This window comes from Pterocles gutturalis, unplaced genomic scaffold (assembly GCF_000699245.1).
Source record: "Pterocles gutturalis isolate BGI_N339 unplaced genomic scaffold, ASM69924v1 scaffold10572, whole genome shotgun sequence".
NCBI classification, from domain to species: domain Eukaryota; kingdom Metazoa; phylum Chordata; class Aves; order Pterocliformes; family Pteroclidae; genus Pterocles; species Pterocles gutturalis.
The window spans coordinates 34,344-48,053 of NW_010112861.1; the positions used below are offsets into that span (position 1 = coordinate 34,344).

Here is a 13,710-nt window from a genome sequence, read left to right on the forward strand (position 1 = left end):
TTAGGAGGAGCCTAGTCTGCAGTTACCTCTATCATGTACTCCCTTTCTCTTAGGAGATAGGCTTAGGAGGAGCCTAGTCTACAGTTACCTCTATCATGTACTCCCTTTCTCTGCTTCTTCAAGTGCTGTATCTCAGCCTCACTGTGTAGCACAGGTTTCTTGTCCGTCCTTGACCCCGTGCAGTTCTCTTGTGCCTCCATCCTCACCAGCAGCCCAACTCACTCCCACTTCCACACTTTTTCCAGTGGTTCTGGGACATCTCTGCTATGCCAGATCCAGCGTTTGCTCTCACACTGTTATCTTGCTTTGCCTACCATATCATCTTAGAAGTGCTTTCTGGAGACTCAGGGATAAAAAATATTTCAAACTGAAAAGCACTAATTGCCCATTGTTATTTGCTGTGCTGTAATTTGTGTGGAACTAATTGCAGTCAGTTTTTCAGGATCTGTCTGGTTTTGAGTAATGTTTCTAATGATGAGGCACTTAATTGTAGATTTTTCCAAGAGCTACAGGTAGAATCTAGACAAAGCCCCTCTGTTCTGTCTGGATTTTCTTGGCAAGGGTGGGAGAAAGAGGCAGAGTCCCAATACAACTGTAAGTTTTGAAGTGTTAGAAACAGAAACCCTCAAAAAAAAAAAAAAAAAAAAAAAAAAAGGACAAACTCAGAGAATTCCTAAATTATTTTTGGTTGGAGAACACACAAGGTCAGATTTTGTCTGAATAAACCTAGAGTCCCCTTTCAGTAAACTAGTATTCATAAAGAAATGTTAATTCTTAAGTTTCTTTTCACATTTGTTTCTAGGATTGTATCCTTCATTTGTAGGTATCTCCAATCCTAACTCTTTCCTCAAACACTTAGAAGAATTAAGCAATACCTCTAGGTCTCTCTTTTTTCCCTGCCATTGTTCATCATGAATTGTAGGCAAGGTTGAAGGGAGGGGTCCTTTCAATGGATATCTTGAAATGCAAGGAAGGGCACGCTGAAGAATTTGCACTGGTGGCAATTTTCTCTCAGAAGTGCAAAGAGGGTACTGAGTGAAAGAAAAGGTTTATGTGAGATGAGACAAGGGATCAGGCTGGGATGCAAAAATAAATGCGATATGAATCGCGGTACTGAATGTTTCCTTCTCCTTGCTCAGCTGAAAAGGTGGAAGCCGAATTCTGACATACAAGTGTTTGAAATGTGCTTTACTGAATATGTTGTTGTATGGGTCTCATTCACAAGTGTCTGAAGGACACTGAAGGTACTAAGAGAGATATAGATTATAAGTGCCCTAGATAAAGAAAGACATTCAAGAAGAAATGAAGGTCTAGCTGAGCATTTCAACAGAGATTGAGTTGCAGCTTTGCTGTATGCAGACAAAGTTGTTGAACTAGAGTGAGCAGTCTTCCAGATGCAGAAATAGTGGGGGAAGAGGTACAGACAGCCTGGAAATGTGAAACACAGAATGATAACATGGTGGTGGGGGAGGGTGGTGGTAGAATTTGGATAAATAGTGAACAGCAAGTCAATCCTGGTGCTTGTTTTGCTGTGATATCAACAGTAAGTATAACCAGGAAGCGTTAGCTCAAGTTCTAAAGCAATTCACCCTGAAGGAACTGCGATTAGTACACCAGAGGGCAAGGTACCTTCAAAAGGAGATATGTTAATAAGAGAGTGAACTGATAATATATGCTACACCTCCAGATTGTCACTTAATCTGTGTAATACTTCATACCAACCATTTACTAATGAGAGTGTCATCCTAAGAGTGAAGAGAATTACAAGAATGAGGAGAGGGATGCAGGCTAGTAGGAAATCCATAATGTCTTCTGCCCATGAGAAGCCTTTTTTGTTTATTAAGCAGCCTTCAGACAGTTTGCTGCGGCAGCTTTCATCACTGTGAGCTAACTTGAGCTAGAGAAAATCTACTGATACGTAACTGGGCTCTGGTTATGCAATGGGTCAAAGGGATAAAATGTCTCCTGGGCATTAGGCAAGCAAATACTATTTGTGTTAAGAGCTAGAATAGGAGCACTTGCTGTCTCCATCTCTTTCGCTTGCAGAAGAGCCCAGCTTGGACCTCCATCTCCCCTGCTGTTCAAGGAATGCATTCCTCCAGTCTACATGGCAGAACTGGTCTCATCCAGTGACACACTTCAGTAGGTCTCATACAACCCAGTTCTCTTCAGGAATACCAGGGGAACTGATGCCTTGAGACGGGCGTCTAGGTAGCCTCTTGCAGATGGGAAGCTGTAGGACTTTGCTGGCTTCCTTACATATTTTCATTCTAGCTTCTTCAGCCTCCTGACTGAAAAGTTCTTCCCCGACCCACTGTCACACTATAAAGAAAATTAAATAAAAAATCTGTATCTCTCTTCAGAGCAAGGATGAAAGGCAGGCCAAGTGTGATGCCTTTTTACAAAATAAGCCAGGTCCAGATGCCCAGCAAAGCCAAAAGCAACAGAAGAAAAAAGTAATTAGAATTAGGATCGTGTAGCTCTTTTAGAATAAAATGCTGACAGTGGACCTTGTTACAACCAACTTGTCCAAGTTTGTGAGCTACAAGTTGTCATCCATGTTATGGAGTAGAAGTCACACAATCCTTTCCACTCCAAATTAGAGAGCAAGCTCATCAGCCTTTTGCTAAGTTATGGTTTACGTTTGTTCCAAAGACAAGTTGTGTAGTATTTGTGTGGGCACATTACAGACAAATGCCTTGCAAACAGGCTGTCTGGTGTTTGCTCTAAAGAACAGATGCGTAACCCACACAAGCCAAAGCGAGCCACCACTATCAAACATGACAGAAGTCTTAGAAACCATATCTGCACTCCAGATAAAAGTATTTAGATTGATCTGAGGTTCTGACTCTCTTGTCCTTTACAGCAATACTAAATGCTGTGATTTAAACAAAAAACCTCTAGAGTCTGTGCACTGGTATCTTGGTGATTTATGTTCATGATCATACCCATCACCCATAATACTGCCCAAGCTCTTGCTTACCCTCAGAGAGAAATGAAGAATCCTGGGAACAGGATATGTACAGTAGAATAAGTCCAGAACAGCTTCCTGGCCCGTGTATGGTATGGCTGAGTTATCCATTGTTATCCACTGTACCGGAGTAAAGCGGCACATTGGCATGTTCCATTATTCTTGGACTGTTCTGTGGAGAAGAGCTGTGAGTAAAGATGACGAGTCTCTAGATGATGTCTCTCTCATTTGAACTCCACATTGATTAGAAGAGCAGGAGAAACCAGTGGGTGTGCTGACCCCTTGCCTGCTCAGCACCATGGTGTCCTGGAAGCAGAGGCAGTAATGGGAGCAGGGGTCTGAGCTGTCCATGGTAAGAGCCGGTCGCCCAACAGGTGTGGGCATCGCAGCTCCGCGACATTGACTCTTTGCATGTGTGACCTAAAATTACACTGGCTGTTATTGCAGCTGTCACGTCAAGCCTGCCACTTGGAGAACATTTATTTCTGTCTCCTGTATCTAAAAAAAAACACTTGACAAAATCTGGCTGAAGCTGATCTATATTGTTTGTCAGCCAGCTGTGGGCTGCAAAGCTCTCTCACATGGTCCACAAAGGACACAAAGTCTGTGTTGCCCAAATGGCATCATGGCATGATATGCACATCTCATTTACACATGCAGTGCAGGCTCATGTCATCTGGGCTAACAAATACTGATAGTAAAAATAGGCCTGTGCTGGAGAAGAGGTTGGATGTTTTATCTCTGTTTAAAATCACTGGTTTTTCTGCAGATTAAAGCTTTCTTTGTCTTTCATGGTTGGTTTAAAAATGTCTATGCATTCCAAAGCGTGCTTCTGTCACAAGCTGGGGCCAGAAGTGAGCAGGTTTGTAGTGGCAGTCTTCTCAGGTTTTGTCAGTAAATTTTGAAGCTACTATGAGGACTCCCTGTTTGTGGACTTCAGTACTAAAGTGCAGTTCCACAAGCATAGCCATAGGGCACTTGCAAATTACAAGCTGTACGGGCATCTCACCTGCAGGATTTTTCAGTTTTACGGTAGATCTTAGAGGACTTTAAAAAAATAAAGATTTCATTCTGTCTGGAATCCACATCCACCTGTGATAACCACCCAAAAAAGACCATTTCTGACCTTTTACATTTCTCTTTGTGCCCAGAATAGAGAAGGTTTTGTCTGAGGAGGGCCTGAGTGTTCTTTTGCTCTTCCCTTCCCTCAGCTGATACTAGTCCTACAGCTATATTTCAGCATTAATTTTAATGACAATTTCAGTCTTAGTGTTGGAAATCTCCAACATGTTGGGTTGGTGAGTGTGTTATTTTATCAGAAAATACTGGTGAAGGGACTGGCCTACATGGCAGAGCATCATGGCCCATTCCTTACCTTCCTCCAGGAAACTGGAGTATAGCAGTGAGCTATCCTTGCCTCTCCTTTTAAAGATCACATAATGAGGATTGGACACTAAAGAAGCTCAGAAGTGTTGCCTCTAAACTTTCCTTGATCCGGTTTGGAATAGGGAGTGCTGCATGGAGAGGGTGCAGGGTCAAATACTTGGGTTTGCATCAGCACTTAGATGCTTAAATGGAATTAAGTTACTGAATTGTGGATACCTTTAGCTGACAGAGAATTCTTCTGTTGGGGAAAAGTTACCTTCTGTTACAAAGTCAGATATTGTTCTGGCTGTCTTGCTAAGCAGATGTGAGTGGTGGGCCTTGTTTTCTCTTGAGCCAGGTGAAGGCTTGTAGATAAAGAGTACTGAATTCCTGTAGTTTTCATATCCAGAAGTGGGGCAGAGGAGAACATAGCTACTTCTGACAAAAATAGCCTTAAAGGATGTGCAATAAAATAGTCTGATCTGCATGGATCACAAACTTGTGATCCTTGAAGTTTAAAAGAAAGAAAAAATGGCGACAATATTAACTGCCTTGATTTTATAACACTAATCTTTTGTCCCTTTCTGGTCCTGTCCATCTAGCAGCCTTTCCCTCTCTTATTATTGCTGTTGTTCTCAAGAGAGCATTAAACTTATAGGCAGTCCAGCCATTGCAGAGAAACAGCAAAAGATGAAAGGCTAGAGAAGAATTGGAGAAACTTGTAACATCAACCCGACATCACTGCCCAAGGGAGATAACGCTAATGGATAAAAACCTGAAGCACAATCTTGACTTGGTCTAAACCTATGTATTTACATCCCGAATCACTGAGATCGGAGCATGCTTGTCTGAGGGCAGTTATGGGCATATAAAGGCTAGCAACACTGTTAGTGATAAACAGCAGTGGGTTTATGAAACAGGATACAATTAGATAATTAGTGGGCAAAAGGAATGCAGTGGATAGACTGTCTCTGGAACACACATGGGTTTTTGACACAAAGCTGTGCAAGATCTTATTAGGGAAATTAAATCAAATTGGTTTTGATACAAATCCTGTGAAATGAACCATGGATTAGCTGACAGAGTGTAAACAGAAGGGTTAGAGACATTCTTTATCCTTCTGCAAAGGTGGTGTCCGAAAGGGCAGTGTTTTGGTTTTAAATATTCGTTAGTGACCTAGAGGAAAAAGGAATAGTTCTCAAATTTACAGTTGACACAACTGAAAGGTACTAGGAAAAAAATTAGAGTGGGCTGAAAAAAAATGGGCATTAATAACAGGTTTTTGGTAAAACAAGTGGCAATTTGCACTGTGTGTTTAAAAGATGGTACTGGATCTACTTTGGAAAAAGGAGAATCTGCAAATTTCATGTTGTGCAGAGCATGGTGGCAAAAGCAGCTTACGTTCAGAGAGGTCCCAGTGAGACAGTAGCTATCAAATGATGTGAGCAAAGCTACTGCTCAGTTGGTCCATATGTCTGCGTGCTTTCCAGAGTGGCTCTCCCCTGTAGTGCTGTGGCATTATGCTGTGAGATTTGGGACACCTTGGTGCAAGAGAGACCCAAGCAAGTTTGGAACAAATCCAGAGAAGGGCCACAAAGATGCTAAAGGGATTAGAGGGAATGACCTATGATGAGGAAAGGTGAAAAGAACGAAATGTTGAGAACCTCTAAGCCTGTTACAGGGGCACAGAAATAGTAACGGAGTTTCCTGTGCCAGCACCGAGGAGAGTTGGATCAAGTCTCTCTCCTTTTACATTCCTATTAAGGTAACTAAAGCTGAGTGAAGTGGTTGTTCATCACTTTGAACTCTTTGCAAAAAACATTTAGCCATTCTTCTTGAAGTTCAGGATGTTGTATTTCATTGCCAGGAGACACTCTGAGTCTGTTTAAAAGTCACTGTGGAATCTCCATGAGACCTGCAGAAAGTCAGAGCTGATAAGACTCAATTCAGTGTGTGCTGCCCAGCAATAATCAACTATGCAAGTTGTTTCAGAGGCCAGAAAAGAAAACCACAAGCTCTGGAATGGCTGGATTCACCTTAGCTGTGATCTTTGATCTGTCTTGATGTTAGGGACTTTTGCCTCTAAAGCATGTGTTCACACCTAACCAGAACTTGCTATGTATTATTGTCTCCTAGAAGGGAACAGGAGCATCCTCAGCTGTAAGGATGTAGGGGATTTGTTGCCATCCTTAATCCGCCATCACACAGTCACTGTTTGCCTGCCTTGGGGAGGAAGGCTCCTTAATTGAGGTTGTGAGATGAGAAGTGAGTTGGTCCTCGGAAACTGATCTCCCCTCCTTTTTTTTTATTTTTTCTTTTTTTTCTTTTTTTTTTCTTTTTTTTCAGTGGGTCCTCTTGAGGTCCTCTGTGAATTTGGGGCTTTTTAAGAGACAAAAACCAGGGATTTGAATTCTGCTGACTGAATCAGACAGTACAGCTCACCTCCTTGTCATGCCTTTTTCATAGTGTTGTCCTCTATCTGCCCTTAACATTACAAGTCCAACTCCTTTCATTGTAGAGTTCCTCAGTGCAGAACAGTGTTTTATGGTGGTTTTGCCTTCCATTTTTACTCTAATCTCATGTTATTGTGCCCAGTGATCTTCAGGTTTTTACTACAAACACAATTCTCAGGTAGGAAAAGGTTCCAGAATGTGACGAGCACAACAGCTTTCAGCTTTGCTGTGAGATGCTAGGATCTGGTCTCAGCTAGCAAAGCTTCATCTTCCTCCACGTTGTCAGCTGGCATTACACCAGGGGATCTGCAATCTGTCTAGGTGCCCTGTAGGTTTAAAGATGAATGCACCTGCAGCAATTGTTCCTAAGTGCTCCATGGCCTCTAGTCCAGTGTGACCCTCTGGTCGAAGCACGGGCATTTATCAACTCATCACGCTGTTTCTGAGGGGGACCAAACTCTGGATTCCTCTCAAGTAACACCAGGCAAAGCAGCCAAGGAACGTGAGATGCCTGCCCATACTCTCAAGGTCAGCAGTCTTGCCAAATGATAAACTTGGCTGATCGATCCCAGAGATAGGAGATGAGGTCAAACATTGAGGATGAAGCATAGAAGGGAAAATTAGGAGATAATTGGGTCAAACGAGATCCTAAGAATGAAGGACTGTGAAGTTGCTACATGTCAAATATACGTTCATATCAACAGACACAGAGTTGTGATGTATATACATGTGCACTCCAGCCTTGCTGTATCACAGAATGTTTTGTCTTGTCCCCTGGTGAGTTTGACCTCTTGGCAGAAGGAGTTGACACAAATACCAGGTAAATAGACTGAAACTGAAATAGAAATAGAAATTGCCCACATGACCATGGTATGGTAACTTAAACCAGTAGAGCTTCCAAGAAGAAAAGTCAAGCATCCCCAGTCAGTCAAAATTCTTTGGACATGTCATCAGGAAAATGTATGTATTTAGGTTTTCTTAAAAGCCTGTGACAAATTGTCTTGCTGAAAGGAAAATTTAATCTGTCAGGTTAATACTATTATCAATTAAAAAATGTCTGAGACAGAAAAGAAAGGGTAGACATACCCTACCCAGAAAAGAAAGAGAAGTCAATTTTCAGCATGGTAAAGGTTAACACGAATCACCCATAAAAATCAGTGTTGTGGTGTTTGATCCATGTGTTAATGATCTGGGAAATGGGTGAACAATAAGACTCTGCAGATGACATCAAATTATCAAGGAAGACTGAAGAATTCCAGAGGAACCTAATAAAGCTGGGTGCATGGGCAGCACAGTGGTAGATGAAATACACTGTTGACTATTGCAAAACATCACACACCAGAAGGCATTAATTTGATTTTTCATACATCTTAATGGATTCTAAATTAACTGTAGCAACTCAGGAAAAGATCTAAGGACTGCAGTAAATAACTTGCTGATATTCTCTGTTGAAGAAATGGTAACAACTTGGATTTTAATTTAAAGAGAAAAAAGCAAACAATGTAAGGAGTTATATAATAGATAGGCTGAAAATAACATTGAAAATATGGTAATGTCAGTAGGTGATTGATAGCGTGCCTTTGTCTTGACTACTGTCCAGACCTTCAGCTGGAGAAGTGATGGAGCAGTGCCAGTTTCATGCGTCTGAGGAGCTGGCTCATTGAACTCTGTTCTGGACTGAACAGAAATAGTCAGGCTAGAGGAAGTTCAGAGATGGATGATGAAACAGATAAGAGGTCTGCAAAAACTTCTGCATGAAGAGCAATTATATAGATAATGAAGAGCTGAATGAGGAGAACATGGCGAAAGTATATTTCCTGAGAAGGAGGGTCGGGAGATGTTCAGGGGGCCTGAAAGGCTGCAAATACAGTATGGGCAAATAAAAGTGGTATTTTTTGTTTGTTCGTACACCACACAGGTAATCCCTGGAACTCATTGCTGTAAGATATCATAAAAATTTGCAGTGTTCTAAAAAAAGACTGAACATTTATATAAGGGTAAGACTACCTGTGACTACAATAAATAACAAAAGCTTGCAAATTTGGTAAAGATGCAGTCCTTTCCATATACTTAAGAGCATAACCCTCTCTCTAAGAAGTGAGAATTTGAGAGAAGCGTCTTCATGCAAAAGCCTTATACTAGTAAAAAGAAAAAAATACTAAGATATAAGATTAAGCTGGAGGAAACTTGATCAGATTATTTTCTTCCTAAAGGGGGAGTTTCTCAGCTCCTCTTTTAGTGATGATGGTGAAGTGGGGTGGGGGTGTAGGAATCCAACCTGAAAATTAATCAGACTTCTGTCTTACAAATGGAAGTCCAATCTGAGCAGGTCCTTCCTGCGGGATCTGCTAGTGAACTTTTTGCTTAGAGCCAGGGCAGTGCATCCTGAACAAACCAAACATCTTTTTCACATGGCCTGCCACAGAAAGTCTCATTTATTTCTGCTCTCTCGGGTAGATTGCTCTCTGGGTAAATTATGCCTCATCAGCACTGATGTCCCTTTCCAGCACTGCACCCTGTGAACAGCCTAAAATTGTGATCTACATGAAGAGCCTTGTCTTCAGTGTGAGTTTGTGGGGAGTTGGCAGGCGTCCTTAGGGAGTTGTACTGATATTCCTGAAGGAGAAGTACCGGGGGGGTAAGGGGGGTGGACATGGACGGACATATTTTAACTGCCTGAGCCAACTGGAGTTGGACTGAGGTGGGAAAAGGAGGGTTCTCTTTTGACCAGCCTGGAGCTGGGTTGGGCCAGGAGGCCACTGAGTGCCTTTGCTCTTTTCCCTGCAGGCTGCTCGGCAGAATGGCCACGGAGGAGCGACACCTCCCCTCTAGCTGTGGGTCCTTCATCAAGACCGAGCCCTCCAGCCCATCTTCTGGCATTGACGCAATCAGCCACCACAGCCCGAGCGGCTCCTCTGACGCTAGCGGTGGCTACGGTATCGCCATGGGTGGCCACCCCAATGGTCTAGACTCACCACCCATGTTCAATGGCACAGGGATTGGTGGTGGGTCCTGCCGTAAGCGTTACGATGACTGCGCCAGCGCCATCATGGAGGACTCACCCACCAAGTGCGAGTACATGCTCAATGCAATCCCCAAGCGGCTGTGCCTGGTGTGCGGGGACATTGCTTCTGGATACCACTATGGCGTGGCTTCCTGTGAGGCGTGCAAAGCCTTCTTCAAGAGGACTATTCAAGGTATGGTGGGAAGGGAGGGAAACAGAGACATTCACTCCGTAGCAAAAAAGGGAGCCAACCCCAGACATTGCTGAGACTGCAGTGTTTCCATGTCATATAAAAGGGGGCAAGGGAGGGTGAATGTAATACACCTAACCCTCCATCCTTTTGCATGCCTCCTCTCTCCTCCTGCCCAGCTCTGGTCCTCCCAAATCAACCTGGACATGAAGGTAGGCATTGTGGTGGCTGTGGTAGGGACTTGCCAAGTTCCTAACCTGGCTGGCTACCAGATCTGGGTATCTGGCCTAGTGGATCTTCCTGCCTGTGCTAGTGGCACTGATACCCTGATAATGTGGCTGCTAGTGGAGTAACGCCTGGAAAGGAAATGCTTTGCACTCTAAAGGTGGTTTTAAGGCCTATGTGAAGAGTGGATGCCCCTGCTTAGAGATGGCATCTCTTTAGAAATGTCTGCACATTGAGGTGAAAGTCCCAGCATTACAGGTGTAGAGAGGTTCCCACTCTGTCCTGCCAGTCTTAATTTGTAGCCATGGACTCTGTGTAGACCTCACCACAAGGCTGGCCAGGGCACTTGGATGAAAGTCAATCCTGTGTTCTTGCTTTTCCAGCTCCACCAACACTTTTAATTAAGATGCAAGTTCTTAGAAGATAAAAAAACGAGGTACTGAAGGAGATAGAGATATCCAGTCAGTCTTACTAAGGACAAGAAATTCCTCAGGTGATTTTGAAAACCTCAGTGCATGTATATGTAGATGAATTGCAGCGCATTGCTCCTGCACGTACAGTTCACGTATGAGGTGTATGGCTGTGTCCTGACTGCCAAAAGTAACGCTGCAGATGTGCACACATGCAGGTACAACAGTGTAGCCAAAAGTGGGAGTGCATCCAGGCAAGCTCCAATATCCATGGGTGCTTGGCTGTACTTACACAAGCAGGCCCCATACAAGCAAATGTGCCTGAGTGTACAGATACTCACTGTGTGACCTACACTCTCTAACTGGAAAAAGGACAGGATCATTCACTTTCCAGTAGAAGGTGTATTGAGTTTGCCCAACCATGGTAGAGACAGGTGTCTGGTGAGCAAGCAGCTGTGTGCTTACTTGGCTGTTGGTTGGGGTCAAGCCACCACACCAACACTTCCTTGTCTCCTGTGAAATGAAAGAAATGTACATTTGGGGAGAGCACTCATTGAATGGGCCTGATTACACTGCATCACTGAGGATGTTCAACTCTGGAGTTGACAGAGCAGTACAGGGTGCATTTTAGCCCAGGTCTCCACAGAATTCACTATTTCTAGCTTAATTTCTTAGATTCTAGATGTCTCTACTACTATCCAGCCATGGAAATAATCACTCTGTATTGCCCCGCTGACTCTTCCTCTTTTATCATCTCTAGGGCATTTGGTCTGTTGCCTGGCAGAGTTTCTGTGGTTTGTCATTGCTGAATCTCCTGTCATTGAATGTGAACTTTTACTTGGACTTCTGACTGTCAGCACTGACTCTGTCCCTCTTCCAGCACCTGGACCCATTCCCAGTGTTTCTTTTTGGCACATTCAGCTGCTAGAGGAGAGACAGGGTGGTACTCTGAAGCAAAGCCCTAGGGGCTCCTTATATAAAAAGAGACTGAAAAACTAACCCCTCACAGGAGCAGTACTGGCAGAGCAGAAGAGAAGCCTAACCTGTAGAGAGAAAAAGACACAGGAACTTCTGAAGAGTTTTCAGAGAAAATCAAAATAAAATTATGCAGGGCATCATTAACTAGAGCCTGTATCAGCCTGGGTGATATGTGAGCTTACTTAATCCCAAGAAGGGAGGCCGCTTCCTTCCAACCCCCTCTCCCCAGCACAGCCATATTCTCTCTGTGGTTCTCTAATTGAGTGCCTGTTAATGTGTAACAGATGGGGAAAAGGAATAAGCGGAGATTTCTCTCACCCTGTCATCAGCTTGGGCTGGTGACTGAGGTACCAAAATGCTTTTATTCCCAAGAGTGGAAGAGTCAAGTGTGCTGTGCCCAAGGGTGAGCAATTTCTGCTATGGAGCTGAAGGCAAGGGGAGTGAGGAGCAAATAGGGGTGAGGAGTTTGGTTGAGTAAAGAAAAGGCACTGTTCCCAGGGCTCTGCTGCAGTGCATGTGATATCCAAGCACAGCCGTGGGTATGCAGGGAAGAGGGTTTAAGGATCACATAAAAGAGATGGTGAGTGGCGAAAGCATTTCTGAAAGGTGTTCATTCTGCAACTCTATTACATTCGGTTGATGTATTAATTATCTAACTGAAGTGGGAAAATATTAATCCAAGCTGCCCAACATCAATCTAGGGTGTGAAGAAAACATGCAGATGTGTATGTTATACAATTGTATCCCCTCCTAGTATCAAAAGACTTGCCATGATTCTGGTATCTGGGAATGGCATTGACTCAAGAGTTTGATCACAGAGATGGAGTTAGGACTCCAGGTTTTCCCAGGTGCTCAGGAGATGCAGTAGGTAATCAGGCTTTTGTGGTCTTGGACAAGCCACTTCACTTCTCTTTGCTTGAGTATTGAAAGATGAAAAACTAATGACTATTAATCTTGTGGCTCTGGGTTTGGTAACTTTATTAAGTAATAGGTGTGCATGCTTCTATAAAATGGCTCTAAATCTGTCCTGGATTATTAGACTCCTGCAGCCCTATCTAGATACCCCTGATCATGAAGCAGAACTTCATGCTACGTCCCTCCTCCAACTACTTCTCTCCCTGGCTACAAATGACCCCAGTCTGACTATTGTTTTTTTTTAGCTGCATTAACACATGTAAAACCTGCATGTCTTGAGGCAGGAGGATCTTGCAATACTCTCTCCACTCCCCCTGGTGCTGCCACAGCAGTGGGAAGAATGGACATCCAAGCTGCAGACCTTCTTTGAGCCTGACAGCTCTGCAACTCACTTTCCCCCTTAGCCAGGTGAGGCCAGGTTACCCCGGACAGCACAAGGGCTGTTGCTTTTCAAGTGATGGGGGGAAGATAGGCTGAAAGCAAGCACGGGTTATCTCTGCAGTCACTACTACAGCTATGTGGGGGTCTTCCATCAGTAGGAATTTTCCAAAGAAAAGCAGATTTTTTTTACCAAGTTAGATTTCCCCAAGGAAAATTTTTATGATAGGAGGAAAAAAGTAGTCAGGAAAATCCAAACCATTGATCCAGTTCAAGCTGAATTGAAGTGGTTGGTTTTGCTGAACTAAGACAGGATCACACAACACATCCTAACCTGTCCCACAGTGTATGGGGGGGTCACACCTGTGACCTCTCTCATGTTGTGTTACATGGCTCACGGGAAGGATCAAGGCTTGGAAACCTGTGTGTCACTTCCACTTTGCAGCACTGGCGATGCTTGAGGTGGAAAGGCAAAAACCCAAGACAAGATAAGAGCACACGCCACTGGGCTACAGGCCTTTCTCTCTGAACATGCTATTTTGAACCCCAAGGCTAGACTTCCCACACTTTGAGGCAGAATAAGAAATTCTGAACTGCCTTGAAGCATTTTCGGTCAGCTAGGCTGTCTGACAAAATTTTAATCCTATTTCTCTATCATTGTATTGCTTTGTGGCAACTGTGCTTTGGGTTGCCATTATATTCTAGTGGCAGTCTGCATTTATCTCAATGATGCAAGTGGCCTCCATAAACACATGTGCCATGGGCATCACCTGATTTTGTGAATATTGTGGAAGGTGCAATCTAGTGAAGACAGGAGAAAA

General features: G+C 43.6%; 1 protein-coding gene across 3 annotated transcripts in view; it reads left to right on the forward strand.

Annotated features, from left to right (window-relative positions):
• Positions 1–9,580: 9,580 nt before the first annotated feature.
• The window catches only part of ESRRB (estrogen-related receptor beta), a 38,695-nt gene continuing 34,565 nt past the window's right edge, over positions 9,581–13,710 (forward strand). Inside the window, exon 1 of one of the 3 annotated variants that reach the window (XM_010074233.1) lies at positions 9,581–9,986. In XM_010074233.1, coding sequence (XP_010072535.1) covers positions 9,590–9,986 — 397 coding nt within the window. In that variant the 5' untranslated portion in view covers positions 9,581–9,589. The remainder of the gene's footprint in view (positions 9,987–13,710) is intronic. The other 2 variants (XM_010074231.1, XM_010074232.1) reach the window with 2 other exon arrangements.